General features: G+C 36.0%; 1 protein-coding gene across 1 annotated transcript; it reads right to left on the reverse strand.

Annotated features, from left to right (window-relative positions):
- Positions 1-833: 833 nt before the first annotated feature.
- On the reverse strand, positions 834-13,463 carry LOC149172292 (leucine-rich repeat receptor-like serine/threonine-protein kinase BAM1). Its single transcript, XM_089426264.1, has 5 exons — positions 13,340-13,463; positions 9,421-9,561; positions 1,932-2,232; positions 1,459-1,823; positions 834-1,159 (listed from the first exon to the last, which is right to left on the reverse strand). The coding sequence occupies exons 1-5, from the start codon at positions 13,461-13,463 to the stop codon at positions 834-836; spliced, it is 1,257 nt and encodes a 418-aa protein (XP_089282390.1).
- Positions 13,464-26,748: the final 13,285 nt, after the last annotated feature.

A 26,748-nucleotide genomic window follows, 5' to 3' on the forward strand; every position in this document is an offset into this window, starting at 1 on the left:
TTTTTTTGGTCCGTCTTCTATACTATTGTGTTAAAAAATTAACACCTTCCCATGCTCCTCAACCAAAAGCTATGCATGACTCGCTCAAAACTTGAACTGAAACGATTTAAAATTTGTGGGACTTGATTTACAACTGTCTATGCAAATATGAATGGATTGGACAAAATGAACTCAAATAAACATTTAGTAATAAAAACCATGTAACTGGGTACAGCGTGTCAGAGGAGGTTTGTCCTCAACTCCTAGACTACCTATGGACTACGGCCATTGTCTTCAGGCTCTGATATTCTGAGAGTCTGAGTTTAGGAAAATCTACCCTTCAAAGGAATAAAGAGGGAGATCCCAAACCTACTGGGAATCCTCGAAGTTTCTTTATCGGAGAGTAATCGATGAAAGGGGATTTCACTCTGCCAACACCCCCAAAGAAAAGAAGTAGAGACATTTCATCATGAGGACTTTGGATTGGAGGAGAATGAGGAATCTGTAGGCAAATCAGAAAGAAAAACAAAAAAACAGAGGAATCTGAAAGCAACATTGATTCAGATGGCCTCTGTAAGGAAATATAGAAAACAGAGGAAACTCAAGGCAACACCGATTCAGATGCCTCGATTGTATACATTTTTTTCACAACTTAATTCCTTCAAAATAAAGGAAGGGACTTCTAGGTTGGAAGCTCCTGCACATAGATGCTAAAAGAGCAGATGGATATGAATCTTCAGTCAAGATAGCTACCCTTCATCAAGATACACATCCAATCAACCCTGAACTGCCCGGTTAAGGATGAGAATTCCTTATTCCAATCATATCCCGCGGTCAAATGTGAATCATGAAAATTATTGCCTGGGACTGAAGTATGTTAGCATTACTACTACCTGGCGCATAGTAGGTCTTCGGACACTTTGCTCTTGTATACAGAGCAGAGCCACTAAGAATATATGCAGGGCTTCCTCCACTCGGACGTTGATAACTCTGGGATCAATAATCTTCATAACTTCTTCTCTGTTCCAATTGGTCATCTTTTTCACCCATCCTGTGATGTTCATATCCTCTTCAAATTCGCTTTCACCCGTCGCCTTTTTACCCGTGATGAGCTCAAGCAGAACCACTCCAAAGCTGTATACATCACTCTTCTCGTCCACTTTCATCATGTATGCATACTCTATAAATTCAACATCCAATCTTAAATGGTATGCTATGGCAAAGGCCAGTGGCAAAACCACCGTAAAATAAGCAATACGCATACTATGAAGCACTTTTGACTTTTATATAATTGCTTTTATTTATAATGCAGCGCTGCTCTGCCTCAGCGTACTATGTTTATAATTGGCAATAACAGATCATGGACTTCAATAACAGACCATAGAATTTTGGAAAGCTAGCAGCTCAGTTGAACTTTCGGGCGACCCTCTACTAAAATTAGAAATTGACGACTTCAAAATTTAAAGATGAGACAAACACTTACTGCAGCTATGTAGCCAAAGGTCCCTGCAACTGAAGACATATATTCTGACGTACCAGATTGATGCAAGAGTTTGGCTAGGCCGAAATCTGCAACACGAGATTCAAAGTTGGAGTCCAAAAGAATATTGTCAGACTTCACGTCCAGATGAAGGATGGCCAGCCGACAATGGTGATGAAGATAGGTCAACCCCTGCGCAGTTTCCACTGCAATTTTGTATCTGGTGTTCCAATCCAGAGGCGTGGCATTGTTTCCATGAAGCAACTTCGCCAAGCTTCCGTTCGACATGTACTCATACATCAGAAGATTGGTGTTATGGTTGAAGCAAAATGCCAGCAATCTAACAACATGTCGATGGCGGATTCTGCCCAGAGTTTTGACCTTTGCAGAGAATCCATGAGCATCGGAAGAGCCTATCCGCTTAAGTTATTTTACTACAACTAGTTCCCCATTGGGCATGATTCCTCTATACACAACACTCTCTCCTCCTTTGTCGATGACATTCTCTTCTTTAATGTATTCCACCATGTCATTGATTCCAAAGTTGAGTGTTTGGAAGGCCGTCATCTTCCATGGCCTGCCCTCGCTATCTTTCTTGATGGCTCTCTTCTTAACTATGACTACTGGAATAATCATCACCAACGAACACAGGAAGAGAATGCCAAGCATTAAGAGAGGCCAGAGAAGTCCAAGCTTCATGTGTGCTCGAACGGGAAACCCATTAACAGTAGAATTGCAATTTCCCAACTGTCCTCCGCATAAGAAAGGGTTCTCTGCAAAAGAGATTGCATTTAAATGAGAAAATAGACCACCCTCTAGCACAAGGCCGGAAAAGTTATTGTTCAAAGTATTCAATAAGAAAAGTTTAATTTAAGTTTTTAAACTTAAGATAATAAGTTAAATATTTTTATGACCAATGAGGTGTTTGGTAAGGTAGGGTTTGTGCTTCAACACCGCTGTCTGAACCAAAGATCAAGGCTTGAATTGATGGGTGCACTGAAGTAGAAATGGACAAAGGAAGAAGAGGTGGCTCATACAAAAATATAGCCCTTGTATGTCATTTTTGTTGAAAAGCCAAGTAAAATGTGTACAAGAACAATTATGAACTAATGATAATTATTTGTGAATTTATTAGAGCTTCTTTAATTCATCTTCTTCATCAATTAATTACACTTCAAAAGTCCAGCAGATAGCAAAGACAAGAAAGTAGAGATCATAGATCACAATAACAAGAGACACCAAAGTTTAGGTCAGAGACTAGGACAAAAGATCTTGGATAAGTAGGCTCTCAGACCACTAAAAAATTGTTTGGATTATCCTTTTAGATCTCAACCTAGTACCATATTTTAGATCACAGAATAGGAAGTACATCTCAGACCACCAAACTTCAGATCACAAGTATAATGAGAAGATATTGGACCACCAGACTTCAAATCAAAAGTATAATGACCAGATCTCATACCACTTCACATAGGATAATAGATGAGTAATGTATATGTGATCGAATTGCATTTGAAGTAGGACAAATGGAGCTCTTTTTATAGCCATCATTAGATCCGAATGGGTGACTTTCTACGAAAATTGACTTAACCATCTAAAAGGATTGATCTAATCCAAATGAGTGTGTTTCTAAGAAAGCCAAATTGGATGACTTAGCACATGAGGAGCCACTTGTAATTATAAATTAAATAATATTTTCTTCTTTTCAAAAATACATTTTTTACCAAAAAAATAACAAGACAATAATTTTATTAAGACCGACCATAGCTATAATTTCAACCCTCCCTCTTAGCTAGGGAGGTATTCATAATCACATTCAAGATGTCAAAATAGTTGAAAGGTTTGTTAAGGAAAGATCAATATTAGATCAACATCATCAATAGTTCATCATTACCAACATCAACCACACCGTACCAAATCGTCATGGTACTATTCATGCATGATCTACCCAAAAGACAACTAACAACTAGTGTCTCACAATCATGGTACCAATCATATCCATACATAGTCTACTAAGGAGACCTTAATCAAATCCATGCATGCTTTCTATTAAAAACACACATGGAGAAGATAACAGATAAGATAAACGTGAATTACATTTAGTCACAAATGATATACAATTATAATACATTCAAATGACCCTTGGTTTCCTTTTACCAAGTGGTCTCTTGGACTCCAGTGACATTTCACATTCTACACCAACCCTTAGTGGATTAGGTGTCCAACTTTTGCCCCTTTAATCTGAAGGGGTATATACGAGTCCAAGAATATAGTTATAACAAAAAAATACAACAATGCATGACAGTAATAGGTTGAATGTGCTCTCTCAAATGAGGGTCTAAGGTAGGAAAACTCGAGGTCTTAACCGGTGGTGGCTTAAGGATGACCACCAACATTGGAACGCTTAGTGCAGTTCCTGAAACTCTTCCAAATCTAGCAAGAAGTTGAAGTCTTCTGCTAGAGGAAGTGCTCCCATTTTTTTTTTAAAGGGAGACAATTGGGGTCTCAACCTAGAATGCTTAGTGATGTTCCCGAAACTCTTCCAAATCTAGAAAGAAGTAGAAATATTCTGCTAGAGGAAGTGTCCCTAATGATTTGAAGAGGGAATCCTTCAACCTGGAAAAAAGGAGGTCTAAAACCTACTATGGTTTAAGCACTGTTTAAGAAATGCCACCAACCAAATACATGCATAAGGGCTTCTTTTTGTATGGCTACAACTTTGAATCTAGGTATGCTTGTGTTTGGTTGTAGGCTTAGGCACAAGTTCAGGTTGTGGCTCAAGATCACTTGATTTTCTTTGAAAATTGTAGATGGCCATCAATTCCTCCTATGTCACATACAAGGTGAGAAGATGAAGAGATATGAACTGCAATACTTTTTAATATTCGAGAATAGATCATGTTGTATGAGAAAAATATCTTCTTGGTTGTTGAATCCCATTGCCAAGAAGCAATCCATCCAAGGTGATTTTTTTTTCTTGCAAGAGGCTTGTTTCTAAAGCATTTGTTTTAAGAATGAGTGTGTTGACCACAATGCTTGCACAAATGAAGATCAAAACAATGATCTTTTACATGTCCAACTCAGTCACAATGCTGGAAGTTCACAATCGTTGTTGTGGAGGAGGTGAAGGAACAAATGAAGATGAATTGTCCTGAAGAAATAAAACACTCTGAAATTTGATGTGCTTTGTGTAGTTTAGAATATGAAAAGACGCCTCCTTATCATATCCAAGAGTTTTTCTATGCTTTTTGTTGACAAACTCTTCGCAAGGTATGATGATTGGCTTGGGAAGTCCAGGATGAATTTTTGCATCTTTTTGCATGTCTACTCCTAAAATGGGTACTGCATCAACAATTTCTTGTTGCTAATGGGAATATTTCTCAATATCAAATAAAGGGTTGTTCTAAAAAAAACAAGTTCAGAATGATTCCTATTCGGTTGTATCTCTTCTTGTTGGAATTGAGATTCAAGCTCGAAAAAGTCAATTCTTTCTTGTGCATTTTATAGAAAAACATGAATGTCAGCAAGAGTAGTTTTCTTCATTTTGACAGTGTTGTGAGCAGTAGATAGAATTAGAGTGCTCGATAACTCTAATAATCCATGAATTTTCACCATTATTCAAACAACCTAAGTCAACAAGTGACCAAAAATGTACTTGTAAAGGAAGATAGCTAGCAATGCAATATTCTTCAAAATTAAATATTCCCAATGATAAAAGGGAAATATTCTCAAAAGAAGGATAATTCCATTACTATTTGAAGAATCCTCTCGAATTCAAAGAGCAGGAAACAATGTCACCTTGAACATAAATACCACTCTTTAGATTAGACCGCAAAATAACAAAAAAATCGGTATCCTATCCTTCGAGGTCATAAAATAATATTTAAGGACATGCAAGTTGTTTCTTAAAGAAACTACTTATTTACTAAATGTGCAGGGAGTTTTATCAACTTTGATATTCCGCCTTTAATTTACTGGGGCCAAACCCAACAATGGTCATTTTAATCTATAATGGCACTTTCTTCTCGAGCTATTTTCCTTAAAGAATGGGGGTTGCGAATCTAAAACTATAAAAAAATGAAGAAATTGATACTTTGACAAGGCACTAGTTTGAATGCATTTTTCTCAAAGGTGAAATCTCGTAATGTAATTTTGAGAGCAAACCACTTTTGCAAGGCCATAGAAACATGAAATTTGTAGGTTGTAACCACTATTTTCTATGAATTCAATTGAAATATCCTCCAAACACTTGCAGGAAATTTTGGATCAACTCCTTTCAGATCTAAGCATCCCTTCTAATTGCTTGCACAATGACAATTTCATGCAATCCCACACACTTTGAGTGGATTATGAGCGAGGCCTTGGAGAAGAGGGCCACCGACATTTCCAAAGAATGCTTGGTGATTCTTGGCACCTTCGACAACGCCAACGCATCAACATCAAACAATGATCACATGAACCTACCAGTCAATGGACCAATAGAGAAACTGATCATTCAACGAAATAGCATTACATACATATCGCAAGCAACATCTAAGGTTGTATTTAGACATTCAACACAAAGTAGCAACCACGACATGTAAAAATTTCACCACACAGAGAACCAAACGACCTTTAATACAACAACAAACTGGCTAGAGCTATTCATATTAAAAGCACATGCAACATTCCAACAAACCAACGTTCAAGTTCAGGACCATCGTTCATCGTAGAGAATCGAAAATTGTTCTAAATGGAAACACTTCGAATTAAAATGGAATGTGATACTACATCACACTAGCTAGAGATAACTATAACAAAAGTTCCATTTCCTAGAGAAATCATTGAGGACCGAATTCTAAGGGCGACAAAACCACCGTGGCTCGCTATTCAACGCAGGAATAATCATAGACCTTCAAACCTATTCAACACCCAATGGTATTATCCACCAAGGAACTCGCAACATGATTCATACTATTAAAATGATATTCATGTACATATAGTTGCAATATGGTTAATATTCCAGTTCAGATTTTAGGCCACAATTTTCAAAGAATCGTTAAATTAGAAATATGCTCTCCACAACATATAAACACTAGCATTCCAAATGTAAAACATAGACTGTCGGGCAACAAATAACAAAATACAACACACACCATAACAAACAATGCACCAAATTCATACAAGTTCAACAAAGTTCAATATTCATACAGTCTTCAATTCCATGCTAAGAAAGATAACGGGTCTCTATGTAGACAGATTGGTAACACATGTAGGAAGACAGTCCTGAAAAGGTCATATGTGCTAGAATAAGCACTGAGAGATGGAAAAAAAAAAAATTATACATGGCAGGGACATAGAGAGTGATAATATGACAAATTTTAATTGGGTGAATATGGGTAGCACTGACAAGTTCTGAGCACCAAGGTCTACTTAAATTTATGTGTTGTCATTTCTGAATTGCACGCACAACAGGGTAATGAAGACCACAAAACTAGTGGTTGGTCAAGGCCACAAAAATAGTGGCTCAAGTTGGAGTAGGGATAGAATTTTCATGCTCTGATACCATGTTAAACACACACATGGAGAAGACAACATATAATACAAACATGAATTACATTTATTCACAAATGATATACATTTATAATACATTCTAGTAACCCTTGGTTTCCATATACGAAGTGGTCTCTTGGACTCTGGTGACTTTTCACATTCCATGCCAACCCTTAGTGAATTAAGTGTCCAACATTTTCCATTAATAAGCTCTCTCTAAGATGAGATTTGAGCTAGAAGATGGGAGGCTTGTATTCAACCAGGTTTCCTCTAAACCCATTTCCTATACTAGTTGTTGTACTATACATAGGGAAAAAAAACCCTCTACTGGTCAAAGTACAAGACAAAGGGAAATGTCCATCTTCCTATATTGGTTAATGTACTTGACACAAAGATGATATCCCTATATTGGTCAAAATACAAGACACATGAAGATGCTCATTGGACCATTCTCCCTATACTGGTCAAGGTATAAGACACATTGATAATATCCATATACTAGTCAAAATACAAGACACTGAGAGAATGAGTACCTAAGATCTTTTCTAACCTGTCAAACCATTCTTCCTATATTGGTCACATTGGCATGGGGATAATGCCCCTATATTGGTAAAGTGACACAAGAATAATAACATGATTTAGGTATATCACTGTGTCCTCTCAACTAAAGAGGCATTTTCCACTATTCCCAACTTATCTCTTAGATACATGAACTTTCTTTTAGGAAGAGGATTCATTAGAATATTAACTACTTTCTCATTAGTGAATATCTACTAGAGCTTCACTGCAACCTTCTACCATTAGAGAAATTTTGATGTCTAAAATGGGTCTCAAAACAAAAATGTACAACCAAAATAAACTTTATAAGAACCAAGAGGATTCAAGTTGATGATTCCAACCATGGGGGATAACTCACCATTTTTGGAGTTAAAAAGTAAAAAGATTAAAAAAAAACTACTTTTTCACTCATATTTTCAACTTATCCCCTTATTATTTTACTCAAATTTCGAGCTCAAGCACTCATTGGATGAAATACTTAATTCCTCATCCAAGGAGTACCCATGTTTCATAATTTCGATGGACCTTGTTACACAAAAAATGAGAAATACATGAAAAAATATGATTGCAATCACGTTTTTTCATGTATTTATCATTTTTCACTTTTTTTTGCATATTATTAGCCCGATTTCATAGTTCGTCGGGTCCGCATTCCGAGCCTTCCAATTGCCAATCGACGCATATGGGTGATAACGCCATATCGCTTATCGGCATATCGGCCATCACTCATCCACTGCCCAAGTCCTTTGGCCTCCCCGACATGCGATCGTCAATCACATCTGGACCGTTGATCGGGACTCTTGATTCGATGATCCAGGATCTATCGGATTATCGCAGTCACATTGTTCGATGGTCGGGGTCCGATAGCACCTTAAGGCTCCGTCGATGCGATAAAATCCTGGCCATTGATCTATAAGATCCAACGGCCCTGGGTTGTCAATACTTCATTTTTTCGTTGTTCTTCCATGGCTTAATCTTGCTGTTTTGATGGAATCTGTGTTTTAAAGCTAGTTCCTCTGCCACCTGCGTTCACACCACATTTCCACATATAACAATATTCCATTGGATCACCAACCATGATCGATGGTCGATCAACGCATTCTCAATTTGGGATCTAAGCCCTCGGCACATTTATACATAACAGAATTGAAAAGGGACATACTACACAGACACGCAAAAAACCCACAAAACACATATCTATTATACAAAACATAGTTACAATTTTAGGCATTTCATCCTTAGCACGGGTTCTCCTCTTGACTACATTTCAACACTCTATTTACACAATTTCTATCTATATCACTCCCTCTATATCTCTATCTGTATCATTACATATATTTATAGAACACGCAGGTTCATCGTTACAGGAATATTGGATCAGATCAATATGAAGGATCCGATCAGTCCTCTCCTTGGTCTCCTCTAACAACCCACTAACAATGCACACATGACAGATTACATTTAATGAAGTCTTCTAGAGACTTATTGTTTCCATCAAACTAGCTCCTCTTATAACATAATTTGTCCTTGTTTTCTCAATGGTCCACGTCCTCCTCCTTCTTCACTTTAGATTCCTCCTTTTGACTAGGACTGCTGGATGCTCCTGCATCAGACTCCCGAGGCACAAAAATTTATGACCTCCTAGTCATATGCTTCTCCTTGACTTTAGAAATTCTACCCACCTCACTTCTTCAGTGGAACTACCTTCATGATCTTCTGTGAGCTGCAACCAAGCCTCTGCAGTAACAGTCCCATTCTGCTACATGATACCTCACCAAGCTCTCCTCACTCAGTATTTTGGCCTCCTTCAGGTTCTCTCCTCTGGAACCATATGAGCACTCCATGCTCTAGGTTTGCTGCAATCTTCTCACCTTCTGCTATCGTTCTCTGTGCGACAGTAAGATCATAACTCTCCAGCTTTATCAACAATACTTCCTGCTCCTCTGCTTGCACACCTTCTTCCTTCTCGCGGAATCCTTTCCTTCTCTTGCATGCAGAATCTTCAACCTGCTCTGATACCAAATGATGGAAAGAGACTTTGGGGTTAATCAAAATCCCTTTTCCTTAAAAAAATATCGATCATGAGGCCTGTGGGTTATGGCCCACTAAGCCTATTAGAAGCATTTCTTTAGGCCTTAAGCCTTTAAACCATGGACTTACATTGGACCGGAACCATATAACTTTATCGGGGCTTTTATTACTATCGGGAGCATTACATATTAGCGTTCAAGCCTAAAACCCCACAAACCATTTAACTATCAGAATACAGGAATACATGAGAAACCCTGGAAAGCCCGCTCTGAACACATATACTGAACTTGAAATATTATTAGCCCGATTTCATAATTCTTCGGGTCTGCATTCCGAGCCTTCCAATCGCCGATCGACTCTTATCGGTGATATCACCATATCACTCATCAGTGTATCGGCCATCACTCATCCACTATCCAAGTCCTTTGGCCTCCCCGATATGCGATCGCCGATGGCATCTGGACCGTTGATCGGGACTCTTGATCCGATAGTCCAGGATCTATCGGATTATCGCAGTCGCACTATTCGATGGTCGCGGTCTGATAGCACCCTAAGGCTCCGCCAATGCGATAAAATCCTGGTTGTTGATCTATAAGATCCAATTGCCCTGGGTTGTTAATACTTCATCTTTCTGTTGTTCTTCCTTGGCTTAATCTCACCGTTTTGATGGAATCTGTGTTTTAAAGCCAGTTCCTCTGCCACTTGTGTTCACACCACGATTCCACATATAACAATATTCCATTGGATCGCCATTGATCCTACCATGATCGATGGTCAATCAACGCATTCTCAATTTGGGATTTAAGCCCTCGGCACATATATACATAACAGAATTGAAAAGGGACATACTACACAGACACGCAGAAAACCCACAAAACACATATCTATTATACACAGCATAGCTACAATTCTAAGGCATTTCAGCGTTAGAGCGGGTTCTCCTCTCGACTACATTTCAACACTCTGTTTACACAATTTCTATTTATATCACTCCCTCTATGTCTCTATCTGTCTCATTACATATATTTATAGAACACGCAGGTTCATGGTTATAGGAATATTGGATCGGATCACTATGAAGGATCTGATCAATCCTCTCCTTGGTCTCCTCTAACAACCCACTAACAATGCACACATGGCAGATTACATTCAATGAAGTCTTCTATAGACTTATCGTTTCCATCAAACTAACTCCTCTTATAACATAATTTGTCCCTGTTTTCTCGATGGTTCATGTCCTCCTCCTTCTTTGCTTTGGATTCCTCCTTTTGACTAGGAGTGCTGGATGCTCTTGCATCATCTAGGAATACAAGGTTGCTCAAATTTCAGATCTCGGTAGGAATCACACCATTGAATGAATTGAACGACAAAGAAAGTGTTCTCAAATTCCTCAGTTTTCCAATCTCTCTAGGCATTTTTCCACTTAAACTATTTTGATCTATAAAAAGAGATTATACATATTTTAGCTTCTCGTACTCACCAGGAATGCTACTTGAGAATTGATTTCTTCTGAGGTCAAGATAGTTGAGCTTCATGAGACAGGCCAAATCCATTGGCAATGCCTCTGACAAAAAAATGTTATGGATGTTGAGGACTTCTAGGTTTCTCAATTTTGGCAAGTCCCCAATGGAAGATGGAATATTGCTATGTAGTATGTCATAAGACAAATGAAACTCCCTCAACTCCCTCGAGTTGTACAAGCTTGCTCAAATTTCCTTTTCTGGGAAGAATCCCACCATTGAATGAATTCCCCATGAAATAAAATGTTTCCCAACCCCCCATGTAACACCCTCCTCCCACATCTACCCAAGCAATCAGCCAGTCGGGGTAAACATGTGACGAGAGGTCACTATGATATGATTCGACCTCCTAAGTCACGTTAAGGAAGTGGAACCGATGGAAACACACCATACAGACATTAATCATCAGCTACAAGACCCTCATGAACCAATCCAATACTTTAGACAACTTGCCTTGGGGTCCCACTGAGCTTTTGGACAATTTAAGGCTCAGTCGCTCCCATGCTATGGGCTTGAGTACAACCACAAACCTAAATTCTCTCTCACAGGCTTGCCTGCTAGCGATCGGAGACGAAGAATGTCAGTGCTACGCCACTGACTCTGGGATTTGGGCCACTTTTTCAAGCCTAGAGCCTAGGTCATTGCCCATAATTGAACCATCTATCAATAAAATAACATGGAAATGACAGTACTAAATCAAATACTCATTCAAGACCTTGAATGGACCCCTACTAGCCATGACAAGCATATTTTCAAACATATTGTAAATGTGTAATCTACAGGTGTAATTAATAGTTCTAAGCATAGGGGTCTCATACTTAGCTGAGAATCGCTAAGAACCATTGTCGCCTCAACACAACAACTACCATTCCATCCATTAGGTCATAGATACATTGATCATTCAATTATGAGTAAAAACATGATGAAAGCCACTCATGGATGTTGTCACAAAAACACATAGATAACCAACATAATAGGGACATAATTATCCATGATATCACAATGATATAAACCACATTTAGTCCATCATAATACTCTTAGAAATACCAAGAGAAATAACCTTTCATTGATGATGCAAAATCCAAACCTGGGATCAGATTTCCATGTTCCACCTACCTATAGAATGGCCGAGCTAAATCTCTCTTCAGCCATTCACCCCTATGCCATATTCCAAGCATGAATGTGGGATCTCATAGAACACATCAATCAAAAACCATCTAGGGCTTCTAGAGGCCATCCACCTCAACCCATCAAACAATGATTCCACCTCATCGACGAACATCACAAAACCATCACCAGATCGGTCTCTATCCTAGCCATCAAGGGATCCAAAGTGTTTGTCCAACCCAACTATGGGACTAGTAAATCAACCCACAACTTTTACCGGGCTAGAGAGAATATGTCCAACCAAGGCTATGTGACTAGTAACTCAACCTACCAATGGCTCCAGAGCATTTTTCCAACCCAGGCTGCAGGACTATTAACTAGAACCAAGTTGTTCCACGGCTCCAGAGCGTTTGTCCAACAAGGCTACAAGACTAATAACTCAACCCAAGCTAAGGAAACATGAGAACCAACCAAAAACACAACAAGGAAATAAACCCACAATCACCATGGATATCTAGGAAATGGCAAGGCTAGGCAATCCACTATCAATTCTGTCCATCTTCCATGCCAATGACAAATCACAACCAAAAATCCACATGCATATGCCATGTATGCCAAAACTAGGGAATGAAACATACACAAAACTCGATACCTGCTAGCAAATCTGATGTAGTTATTGATCTGGATGCCCTCTTGTACATTCTTGCCCTTTATTTATCTTCTTACTCCAAGAATCCAAACATACCACACCCTCCAAAAGTGCAACAAAAAACCTCTAAGTCTCCAATTGGTTTCAATGAAACTAACAAATCCCAAACGCATATAATCATAACCTCATAACATGGGATAATAGTCTTTATATCAAGAAAGTTAGTCAGCAAAGAAGCAATCGCTATCATAGAACTTTCAAAAACTCGCACTTATAGTACATTTCAATGCTTTGATTGATGTAGGCGCATGGACTGAATCCATCGCAATAGCATAAAATATGAAGGGTGATTACCTAACCATTCATTTATTAAACAAAATTATCTTCAATGAAACATAAACAGATGTTGAGAGGGTAAAGTGTTTTTCTTACATGTCAGCAAGTAATTAGTACCAGTTTTGAATAGGCCTAAAATAATTATACGTGACTGCAATGTCCACGTCACGTAATTTGCGTATGCAAACAGTGGTAAAAACATCTGCAAAATAACATTATCTGTTAACTTGTGTTTTGACTGCGTGCGCTCACGGGCTGCCTTTTGCCGCATTAGGGCTGTGCCTCCTTCGCCATGGATGAGTTGGGCTCGTCCCAGGCTCCTCCCATCTCTCGATCGTCCTCCCTTTCTGTTGAAGATGCTGCATTCAAGACCCTTCTGGCTTCACTGCCAATCAAGAAAAAATCGAATGCTTCTAAGTTTTTCAAAAAACTAGAAAATATTCTGGTGGTTTCCCTTCCTCTAGAGGGACCGATTAAGGTAGCTTTGTCACTGGCGGAGAGGGTCCTGATGTGGAGTACTGAAGAAGGTATTTTTTTATTGATTATTTTGTCATCTTTTCATTAAAACTCATAACCTCTTTGCATCATTAACTAAGTAGATAATAAGAAATCATGACAAAATCTACGGGATTTATACACAACACAAAATACTAATAATTGTCATTTCTTATGCAGGAAAGGGGAAAAACAAAAGATTGCCATTCTAAAGAAAAAGACAGGGCCAAGTTAACTATTGTCCCTTTGGCGGGGAACCATATGCAAACAAGGCAATCTAAATTAAAACATATCAGCCAAGGAAAGGAAAAGGAGATATCGACTCGGCACAAGAAAACAAACAGATAACTGGGAATTAATAGTTTGGCGAATCCCTTAGGATCCTTTGATCCTGAGGGATCACTGCCTTAACTATTTTTTCATCCTTGATACCTCCGCCTTAGATGTTATAAAAAGGGGCAGCACTGCTAGCCCGAGGGACAATCTATTATTAATTTTTATGTAACTCTCCTCTACATTCGAAACTTTGATCATCGACTCTCGTTGAGAAGTGATCCGCTGTAATTCTGTTTTAATGCTTTAATATAGATTTGGTTGTTGTTCCATCTTTGATCCTGGAATAATTTCAAGCGGTGTGTCCCTGGAGGCTAAGGGCCCGGCCCTGGTGGAACACTTGCTCCTGTACCATTATCTTTAGTTCGTGCGTGGTTTTCATTATCAGCTTTGTTTGGTAATCTGATGTGTTTTTTTATTTTACATCACGACTGTTATATTTGATTCATGTTCGACTGAGTAATATCGTTCTCTGTACTCCCGGATGCGGGTGACATCACTGTCCATGCCGCGAGTTAGAACAGTTATGAGGCATGTGGCTTGTCACATGGGCCTCTGTCAGCCCGGACAAGCCACGCCAAGCCAAGGAGCAGGCTCCTTAAATTCGCCGGAAGGCGATGCAATCAGCAAATTCGCAATGTTTTGCGTGGAGAGGAATGTAGTTAGGCTGTCTAGTCTGGAGCAGGGGAACGACGGGGGAATGTACAGGAGGTTGCTGGCGCCATTCAATGCACTGCAACATCCGAGGAGCATGGGAGCTATTAAGGTTGCCTCCCTGACCTCTCTGCCGCATTCCAGGCCGTTTGAGTGGGATATTGCTTGGAACAAGGTTTCTGGAGGAATTATAGGTGAGGGAAGCCATCGCCAAATGCCAAGGGAGAGGCTCAGGATGAGCAGTCGCAGAGGAATGGCTAGAGGGCATTCTGCCTCTCAGAGGCCTGAGATTTCTCCAACGTCCTCAGTTGAATTTACCTCTGAGCAAAACAGGCCTCCAGGCCGCAATGCTAGAGGCAATTGGGGCATTCCGGAGTGTGGTCACTCGGAACATCCGGCCATTCGATATAGAATTCCCTGTGCTTTTGCTAATAGCACTCTGATAGTGTCGGTTACTGTGGAGCATTGTAGCAGTGCTCGTGGGCGCTTGGATACGGTGACTGTCCCGCGGGTCGACATGGAGACTCCCACTGTAGACTTCACGCGTCCGGTTCAGACGGATGAAGCTGGCCCCAGCGAACCTGTTCAGAGAAGCTCGTGCCAGGGTAAGGAACCTGCTCAAAGGAGCTCGTGCCAGGGTAAGGAAGCAGCGGAAAAGCTCAAGGGTCCAGCATCTGATGAACCTCACACCACGGATGACGATTAACTCAGCAGTCGCCAAGTCTGGGCAGCAAGGAATGAATTTCTCTGACCTTTTCATTTTCATGATTTTGTACATCTATTATGGAGTTTATGTCTGTAATTTCGGTTCATAGTCTCAGCCCACGCGTCGTTCAACATGTTCACCATGTCGTTTTCCATACGCAGCGTGTCGATTTGTGTTCACCTTGTCCAGTAATGCATCCATCGTGTCAGTTTCGGTACTCACCGTGTCATGTAATGAATCCACCGTGTCGATTACTGTATGCTACGTGTCGCTCTTCTATGCAAGGTAGCAATGACTGATATCTTCTCTGAAGGTACAGGGCTTTGGCCCAGATGTAATTTTTGTAATATTTTTGACTTTTTGTAATATAAATAGATCAGTGTTATCGAGAAAAAAAAAATATCGTTCTCTGTAACACACTACAACAAAACAAGAAATTTACGCTAGATTTAGCACCAGATTTTAGTGTATTTTTCTCTCGATTGGGATGAGCAGCTTGGCGCTAAATCTGGCTCTATTGTACAATTTTTAAAGCGTCTTTTTTTGCGCCAAATTTTGCATATTTTTTTATGCCAAATTTTGCATCATATTTGGAACCAAGATTTGCATTTATTTTTACAACAAGTTTTGCTTCTAGTTTTGTGCCATTTTTTGCATCTAATTTTACATCATTTTTTACTTCCTGTTTTGTGCCATTCTTTGCTTCTATTTTTGTGTCGTAATATGCATCAAGTTTTACACCATCTTTTGCATCTAATTTAGTGCCTTTTTTTGCATCAAGTCTATGCCAGTTTTTGCATCTAGTCTTATGCCATTTTTTGCTTCTAATTTTGTACTTATTTTTACATCTATTTTTGCACCAATTTTTCTACCTTTTTTACACCATTTTTTGCATCTAATTTTGCACCATATGTTGAATCTGATTTAGTGCCAAAATTTTCATGAATTTTTGCACCATTGTTTTCATCCACTTTTTCATTTCATTTGTCTCCCTTTTTTGCATCCTATTTTGCACATAATTTTGCATCATTTGTTGCATCCAATTTAGCATCATTTTTAACAACATTTCTTACATCCAATTTTGCATCCTTTTGAGCATCTAAATTTTCACCCTATGTTGAACCATGTGTTGTGTCCACCTTTGAATCCCATTTTGTGTCTAATGTTCCATTCAATTTTGAGCCATTTTTTTCGTCTACTTTTGCATTTGTTTTTGCACCAAGTTTGAATCATTTGTTGCACCTCATTTTGCATCCAATGTTGCATCCAAATTTGAGCCATTTTTATGCCCATTTTCACACCATATTTTCTACTTTTGTGTCCAATTTTTCACCATTTTTTATGTCCAATTTTGCATCTTTTTTGGCGTCTAATTTTGCATCCTTTTTGGCATCCAAATTTGTATCTTTTTTTCTGCCACATTTTGCGTCCACATTTGTATCTCATTTTTCACCTAAATTCTAGTTTGAATTTTCATCTAGTTATGCATCATTTTTTGCATCCTTAGTTTCACCCTTTTTTAGTCCCATTTTGTATCTTTTCTAACATCCTTTTTGCACCCAATTTTGCATCCTAATTTTACACCATTCTTTGCATCCACATTTTGGTGCCCATTTTTGCATCCTTGTTTGCGCCTAATTTGGTATCTTTTTGTATGCCCTATTTTGTTCCCTTCTTTGTGTCTAGTTTTGCACCATTTTTTAATTCTATTTTAAAACCCTTTTTGTTTCATTATTTGCATCTTGTTTTGATGGCTAGTTTAACATTTAATTCTACTCCCAATTTTGCATCGATGGTTACATCCACTTTTGGCTTCTTGTTTAGAGTTTTACTTTTATTTCCATTTTACTAATTTTATTACATGGTGAAATATATTACAGTTTCTAAACATCATTTTGCTGTAGGATTTAATGCATAGTTAGATGAACATAAAATGCTCTCAGTTTATCCCTTAAACCTAGGATAGATTGATTAAGAGAAAGGTTGTTCTAAGGCTCAGGATTCTTAGTAGATCAAGATGTAGAGTATAGATTAAGAAAAGGAGAATGAATTCTTGTGAGTCCTCACATGCAGGTCTTGTTGGAGTTTTTAGTGTAGCTGGGAAGCGCTCTTAGCTAGCTCCAAATCTTGGTCCTACACATAAGAGAGAGAACAAAGAAAACTTCACAACATAATATCTTGATAATTGAAACTATCATAAACATATAAATATTATTGAATAAATAAATATAAACCAAAATCCCATACATTCATTAGTTAAACATGATAAGTAAAGAATGAATAGTAGCATATGAAAGGAAAAACAACTGATCTATATTAATAAAGGAGTTGGAGGAAAGTTACAACCATCAGATGTAGTTGCAACAATACCTCCCCCAACTCCTATCTCCAAAACTCTCCCTCTCAAGATAGATCTCAGCAGCATGACAATACACGAATTCCCCTCCTTTCCTCAATGGCCAAGCCTCCAATATATAGGAAAGTGAAGGCTATAAAGATTTCCCAAATTCCTCATTAGTTCAATTATGGCAAAATCTTTTGGGTGAATAATGTTTCCTCATATAAAAATGGCATTTTCCACTTTTTAGATGCTTTTGTGCTTAGGAAAAAGCTTCCCTATGCTTTATGGCTCTTTCTTACTTTTGTATGCTTTTATTTTTTAGGAAAAATCTAAAGATGAAGATAAAGAGATCACATTCCACCATATGAGTTTCCGAAAGTGAACAAGAGTGTCAAATTCTAGTTAAGTCGAGCTTTTTTCCTTGAAATATCATTTTAAAATGTTAACATTGAATTTCCATGTCATAATGTGTAAGCCAATCAAAATCCTTTAAAATTTAAAAGACATACATGTGTGACTAGGCACTGGATTTTTTTTTTAATAATATAACTTACCTAATTTAATTGTGAATGATGCCCAAGTGAGCCAAACTATATTAAATATTAAAAATAAAATTATTATCTTAACATATAAAAGTTAGAATATCGAGAATATTTTTAATGAAGGGTAAATCATGGTGTGTTAAATAAACAAATTTAAATATAAAATCCTCAATCCTAAATTTAATTTAAATTTTAAATTTACTTTCTTAATTTAAATTTTATTGAATCTTGTATTGATAAATTAATTTAAATATAAAATATAAATATATGGTTATTTTGATAAAGTGCATTTTTATTGAAAAATGAACTTAACTCAGACAAATATATAAACAACACATAAAAAACCAGACACAAAATATTGGCGGAAAAACGCTGAAGCCTCATGCTTCCTCAAGTATTCTCATTCTCATTTTCATTCATAAAATAATTGAATATAGTGTTACAAATAAATAGATGAGAGATAGTGTTCTCAAGATAGTGCGTGCTATCTTAGACACTTTTGGTTGAGATAATGTCTCCTTTGGTTGAGATAATTTCTCACCAGACATACACCAATATAGGAGTTACCTAAACTAACTCCTATCTTAGAGGAACAACCCAAGAGTTAGGCACAAATTCTTAACTTAGAATATTTAATTTATTTATTTATTTTGGATTTATTATTGTTTTGTGAGAGAGGCTAACAATTTTTTGAGTAACTTAAATTTAAATTTAACTTTAATTTATATTTTAAATTTTCCTTTTAAATTTAAGTTAATCAATTAATTTCAATATAAAATACATGTAGACGGTTATTTTTTATAAAAGTGGCGTTTATTTGGGTAATTTAAATTTCCTTTAAATTTTGAATTTGCTTTTTTAATTTAAATTTTATTAAATCTTGTGCTAATATATTAATTTAAATATAAAATACATATACTATTATTTTGATAAATGTGACATTTGTTTGGGTAATTCTGGTAAATGAATAATAAAAATGATATATTAAAAAATTGTCTACATGACATTATTTTATTAGTTTCTTAATTTTTTTTTAGGTGGTTATTTTTGAGTTGAAAATTCCTCTAATGTGAGAATTTTGGTAACAAAAGTTAGATGAAGGGGACAACTTGTTATAGACTAGGATAATGTGGTCCTCATGGTACATAACTTGTATTATAGTCTTATATAGTTTAGGAGAAAGGGGTATTTCAACCAACAACATAGTATTCTCCTCCAAGATGATGAGGAGGTATTTTCATGTATAACACATTTAAGAAGATATCACAATTCAAATTCATAACTTAGTATTTGTAAACAAATTTAAGGGTAATTGACAACATTCATAAAAAATATAGCAGTATCCTCATATATAACAATTCTCCATCGAAAAATCATTGACAATTTTCAATATACATATATTACTACTAAATCAACATTGATCGTAGATATCATTATTCCAAGGTAAATTCACAACATTACATCCAAAAATAGTAATATCATCATACATAATCATTCTCCATCAAAAAACATTGACATGTTTCAACACATATATAAAGTAACAAGATAATACTGATAATTTCCTCATGATCTTTAATCAAATCAACTAAGATTCAAATGTGTGATTATCATATCAAAATATTTCATGAACACCATTATTCTAAGGTAAATTCACAACATCCATCAAAAGATAGTAATGTCATTATACATAATAATTCTCCATAAAACTTTTGTTGATAATTTTCCATATATACATAAAATAACAAGATAAAAATGATAATATCATCATCATATTTAATCAAATCAACTAAAATTCAATGTATGATTACCAAATAAAAATGTTTCATAGATATCATTATGCTAAGGTAAATTCACAACATCCATAAACAAAATAGGAATTTCATCATACACAATAATTCTTCATAAAAAAATTGTAAACAATTTTCAACATATTCATAAGGTAACAAGATAGTACCAATAGTATCATCATCATTATTCAAATCAACTAAAATTCAAATGTATGATTACCATATTAAGACATCCAACTAAATATAAAAAATAACGAATGGCTAGCTAGCACCACGAAAATCATAGTCAAGCTCATCCTCATGATCATTTCCATGATCATCATCCTGACCATCCTGATCATATCACCCACATAATCATCACCAATGCCATTTCCATCCTCATCATCATCATCTCTGATATATGATGTAATCTAAACATAGTTTATATCATCATCTTCGTTGTCATTACTTGTAGCGTTCTGGAAAAAAATCAATATTACATGTTCGTACTGATTCTATAGCAAACTGCATATTTTTATGACAATGCTAACAATAAAATGAGGTAGGACATAATAACATTTAATAGTAATAAAAATAAAATGAAAATATGGCTTAAGATATATTGGAGATCCAACTAAGATTACACTTGTAATTCACATTAAGTAATAGAAGCATTTTTTAATTCATATGAAGTAGGTACCCATTTGTTCTTCATATTATATTGTGAATGTTTCTAATTATTTCCATGCACAATTGGTAAATTAATATTTACTAGAAGCTTTATTTCAAATTACAATTGTAATTCACATTAGAAATAGAAGAAATTTTAACAAAAAAACAATGTCACACGAAAAAGTAAATTGCTTTTAATGAAAAATAAGTCGCATACAATATGAATGTCACATGAAATATTGAGTTGTTTTTAATGCATGTGTTTGTCTCTACAATAAAATGGATCCTAATGTTTGTTCAAGAAAAAATGCTCACAAATAATTACTTCATTTTATCCATTATCACACTTAATCCATTATACCTAGTGACGACAATGATTCCATTCAAATTTCTGTGAACTCCCTAAATATAATGTAGAAGAGAAAACTCCACGACCACGACCATGATCGTAATCCCCTCCCTTGCCTCATCCACCATCATAGACAATGAACTTGGAGTTATGACCATGATAGCAACCCCTTCCTTGCCTCGTGTCCACCATTAGAGGCATTGAACTTGGAATTAAAAGTACTCATGTTTTCTTTGCTCTAATTAATCTCCAAGGAATCAAAACTTGATCAATATATCAAGGACTCCATCAAGGAATAGATATATCATAAGAGAAGCTCAATAGGCTTTGCCAAAAGAGTGTGAAATAACACTTATCTCTGTTTTATGAAATAACTCGAGTGAGTGGAATGAATGGTGGGAAACACTTACCAAGAAAAGGAATATTTTTGGTCCGTCCTTATTTCTATTATTATTTTTGATTCTTAGAATGGAGGGAAGTGTTTAAAAAAATTCAAAAAAATATTTTAAACTAAAAAAATATATATTTGCTTAAGTTTAGTTTTTTTTTAATATATATTCAGTTTAGTATTTTTTTATTTTCTAAAAAAATATATTTAGTTTCTGGTTTTTCTTTTTTATAATGAAAAATATATTTTCTTTTTATAAAAATGGATTTTAAACATCCATTCATGCTAAATTTGTTATTTTATGATATAAGTTTAAATTATATATAAAAAATTAACTTAATGTCGTGTATTGTGTCGCTGAGATGGGTATTATACATCTCTTCCTTGCTAAGTTATAGAATGTGCTTGGGTTTTCTTAATGCAATAAAATTAATTCTGCTCTTCATTATATCTTGAGATGTTCAACTTGCACCTAATAAAACAGTAAAGTTAAAATAGGTTTGCCTTTGTCCTTTGTAGATTTCTTTCCCCATTAATCCTTGTCTTAATAGATTAATTGTCTTATGGTGGCCTTGAGTGGTTACTCCCATTAGTCGCATGTGTTGTGGGGAAAAATGCCTATGCAGGACGATCCTATCCACCTAAGGTGTGAAAGTGCCTTAGCAACAAACAGAGACAACTATTCTAGTATTCTTCCTTTCTGAATTAAGAATGAAGAGAGATGGATGGACTAACCGGTGTCTTCCGTTTGTCCCTCGATCTGGCTTCTCTTCTCTTTGGGTGTTCACAGCTACTTGCCTTCTCGCTCGCCCAGCTTCAACAGGTCTCTGCAAGATCACAAGAGAAGAACACTACACAAAGACATAGATTCATAAACATAACTAGTTCAGGATTAGAAGTAAACTAAATATACTAATGCAATCATACATCAAAGATACATCAGTATATAGGAGAAACCAAGATAGCTTTATTGATGAATAACAAGGTTCAGGAAGAGATACAACCCAGAGGGTTCCAATCCAGCATCTCCTTCCCAGCAAAATGGAATTCCTATCTTCACCTCCCTTCAAAGCATTAAGCACCCAGTGATTCCAGTCTCAAGCCAACAGCAATTCTTTGCAATAACAAAATTCTAGCCTCTAGATCTCATGGAGGAGAGATCCATATATAGATGTTTGGAGAGAGGATGAGTCAGCTTGAGATCTGACTAGTGTCCTCTCCCTCTGTCAGTTCTTGATTCCACTTGGAGGTTCTTGCTTCCACTTGGAGATTTGGAACCTCTTACTCATCACCAGTCGAATTCCCTGAGGCAAGTGTCATTTTGGAAGCTTCCTGGGTTTTGACACCTTGAGAAATGAGCTTGCCACATGTCCACTCTCGCTCAGCGCAGGTAGCCAGTGTTGGCTTTGAAATTCAACGCAGGTAGCCAGTGGAGCCATTGACATTCAGCGTAGACAGCCAGTGGAGCCATTGACATGATCCTGAATTGACTTGTTTTTGAGCAGTTTCTGGTGGAGAACTTCTGTGAATTGCTGTGGTTTGTTAGCCTTGTTCCTCTAGGGGTAGGAACAACATGTTTAGGGACTTTGGATCCCTTAGATTATGGACATTTCATGCTCAATGCTGTAAGGCACAAAAATGTCTATAACAGCATGCTTTTTAGTTTTATGTTAGTGACATTTCTTGAGATTGATAACATGTTATTTAATTTATGAAAATGTGTTATTTTACATATTATTGTTAATTATTAATATTAAATATGTTGGTTTTAAACATGGTTTAGCAAAAAATTACAAAAAGGTTTACATATTGTAATTTATAGTGTAACGCTTCATTGCTTGATGAAATTGTTTTGGATATTTTTTTTAAAGATTCATTGATTGATGAAATTTTTTTGGATATTTTTTTTAGTATATTAACTTGTATGTGATAAATTCAAAAGTAACCTCTTTTTGAGATTTTAATTGGTTAATTTCCCTTCAGGCTATCAATTTCACCATTCAGTCCCATGTTAAGGAAATAAAGGAGTCATGAAGTGGCATTGTCCAAGAACTTAAATCTTGGAACATGTTTTTTTTAGTCACATTATACTTCCTTCCTGTGTAAATTCTCCATGAAAATAGTATCATGGAACATGAGGGACCTCAATAGTAAAGGAAAATAAATACTCCTAAAAGAAAAATGCTACGCAAAGCACCCATCAATAATGTTGATATAAGAAATATAAATATTAAGTGAGGTTCTACCTCATATAATTAGCAAATGGGGGAGGAATTTCCAAGTAGTAGTGATTGATGATTAGATATACTTGGGTGGAATGGCTATTATTTGGAATGATTGGGACATCAAGGTTACCAATATGTTTACCTCTTTTCGCATTATGACAATATAATTTTAGTTAATTATACTTCCTTTCTGTGTAAATTCTCCATGAAAATAGTCTCATGGAACATGAGGGACCTCAATAGTAAAGGAAAACAAATACTCCTAAAATAAAAATGGTACACAAAGCACTCATCAATAATGTTGATATAAGGAATAAAAATATTAAGTGAGGTTCTACCTCATATAATTAGTAAATGGGGGAGGAATTTCCAAGTAGGAGTGATTGATGATTATATTTACTTGGGTGGAATGGCTATTATTTGGAATGATCAGGACATCAAGGTTACCAATATGTTTACCACTTTTCACATTACAACAATATAATTTTAGTTAATTGACATCGAGGACTACTACCATGTATCCAGTGTCTATGACTCCAATATCGCAAATGGAAAACCTCTATTTCTCAATTCTATTTCTAGCACAAGTAATATACTCCCCATCTCCATGGATTAATGGGAGTGACTTTAATATTATCAAGTGTCTCGAGGAAAAGAAAGGATGAATCACAATGATTACCAAGATATTTTGTAAGGTATACCATCAAAGCCCTAAAGTAGTATCCATTAAAGTTCTCAAGCAATGAGTCTCCAACCCACACATGTGGATCAATGAGATGTACATGTGTGTGTGGTGACTAACTTAATACATTGTTCTAATAACTCCACAAACTTAAGTATTTCACTCCGTCACATAATTAACCTTAGTGTGACATAAGTAAACCAAGAGTAGACATGAAACCCTTAGTCAAGAAAAATTCCCTAGATCCTCAATTAGGTGCTTAAATGATGAAGTGAAAATGAAAGGGGAAAAGAGGACTTCATGATTTAACCATCACAAACATGTGATCAAGTGTGACTAGGAGTGTATATATTCATATGTTTTCCAAAGAGGGTGTGAATACATGAGTTACCATTCATTGGGCCTTATTTTTATTTCTTTTGATTTTTCTTATATATAGGACTTAAGGAATAAGGTTTTCATAAGTTTTGAACAACTCATAGCTATAATATTTACATAAATTTTCACTTCAACCTTAGATTTTAGACTTAGATAAATCATTATAGTGTATCTTTAATGATTTTGGCTTTCACTTTTTTATTTTCTTTCATCACAAATGACAAAAGGGGAAATATTTTAGCACAAATCTATGAATGCTTAATCATAAAGGCGTCATGCAATGAAAAAAAATTAATGATGTTATTCTCTATGAAAATAATGGGTATTCTTGAGAAATGCTTATGCTTGTGGATGTCTCCTCTGTGGTTGAGAGGGTGTGAGCGTTGACACCATATTATCCATTTGTCATGTACTATGGCTGAGAATAACAGTTGTAAGCCTACTAAAGACACTAGTAGGAAGAATGGTGGATTAGATAAACATCTGGGACCAATATTCTTTAAAAAAAAATTCTTTGACTAGGACTAACTGCCATAAGTCAAGCACATTAATCCAAGATAAAATTAGTCATGAGGATCAACATTTCCTGGTGTCAAATATTATGACAGTGGATTAGGAAATGATCATGCGAGGACATTCCTGATGAATATCCTAGTGGGGTAAGTGCCTAAAGAGGCAGTGGTGTCCAAATTTATGCCTCCCAACAATGTGTTATGATCTAATGGAGAGATAGAACTTGTTAGTCAAGGCCTTTCTATTTTGACAATGTTGGCTATGATGATGTAAATCATCGTTGATGCTTATCAATCCAAATCCCTTATTATATGAATATTTCAACTTGAGAGTACTTTTTTGTCTCATTATGAGTACCTCCCTAGTTTAGAGGGAGTTTCATCATCTTCATTATCATCATCATCATCATCATCATCATCATGATTATGGACATTGTCGTCAATTGTTCATAATTATAGGTGTCGTAAGAAATATCATCAACCCAAAAAATATTATGAGTGCTCAAAAAGGGTTGTTTGGACACATGATATATGCAAGAGAAATGACAACTTTATTTTTTTAAAGATGATCGATCATCATCATCATCACTACCATTATCATCGTCATTATAATTTTCATCATCCCCATCATCATAATTAATGTAATTTCTATCATCATTGTTGTCAACTTCGTCATGAACATCATAATCATCATTCATGCCATTATTGTTGTTGATGATGACCAAGATGAAAATAATGATAATGATGATCAAATGATGATGACTTGGAAGATCACTCCAAAGATAATGATTATGATTATGACCACGACAACATTTAAAAATTGGGAAGATTGTCCAAGGTCATTAGCATCGCTATCATCATTGTCATTATAACCCCCATCATCTTTATCATCATTTTGATTATCATAATAATCACAATTCATGTCATTGTCATCATCTTCATTATCATCGTCATCACAATTATTGACATTGTCATCAATTGTGCATAATTGTTAATGTCATAAGAAATATTATCAATACAAAAAATATATGAGTGTTGGAAAATGGATGCAAAAGTAAAAAAAAAATGGGGGCAACAATAGATGTAAAATTGGAAGAGTGGACACAACATAAGTAGATGAAAAACAAGACAGAAAAATTGACACAAAAGTGGATGAAAAAATAGATGCAATAGTTGATGCAAACATGGATGAAAATGTGGAAGAAAACATGGGTCTACTAGTAGACATAAAACTTAGAATGAATTGTTGTGAAATAAATGTGGATAGAACAATGAACAAAAAAATGACACAAACTTGGATGTAAAAAGGAGGCAAAATTGGATTTATAAATGGATATAAACATGGACCAAACATGGGTGCAATAGTGGACACAAAATAAGATTAAAAAATGGACGCATCAGAAGTGGATGTAAAAGTAGATGCGAAATGGGATGCAAAAAACATAAAAAATATTTGATGCAAACTTGGACACAAAAGAGGATGCAAATGTGGATGAAAAATTGGAAGAAAATG

The sequence above is a fragment of the Pinus tabuliformis genome, chromosome 4_2 (assembly GCF_031772625.1).
Source record: "Pinus tabuliformis cultivar Carrire ecotype Pingquan chromosome 4_2, CPIR1, whole genome shotgun sequence".
Lineage (NCBI taxonomy): Eukaryota > Viridiplantae > Streptophyta > Pinopsida > Pinales > Pinaceae > Pinus > Pinus tabuliformis.

Excerpts from the sequence above, each read along its gene's own strand:
- LOC149172292 (XM_089426264.1), bottom strand. The coding sequence starts at position 13,463 with ATGCGGCAAAAGGCAGCCCGTGAGCGCACGCAGTCAAAACACAAGTTA. Across the intron at positions 9,562-13,339 it reads GACGTGGACATTGCAGTCAC|AGCAGGTTGAAGATTCTGCA; the intron begins GTATAATTATTT and ends ATTTGGTATCAG. Across the intron at positions 1,160-1,458 it reads TGGCTACATAGCTGCAGTAA|AGTATGCATACATGATGAAA; the intron begins GTGTTTGTCTCA and ends TTGAATTTATAG.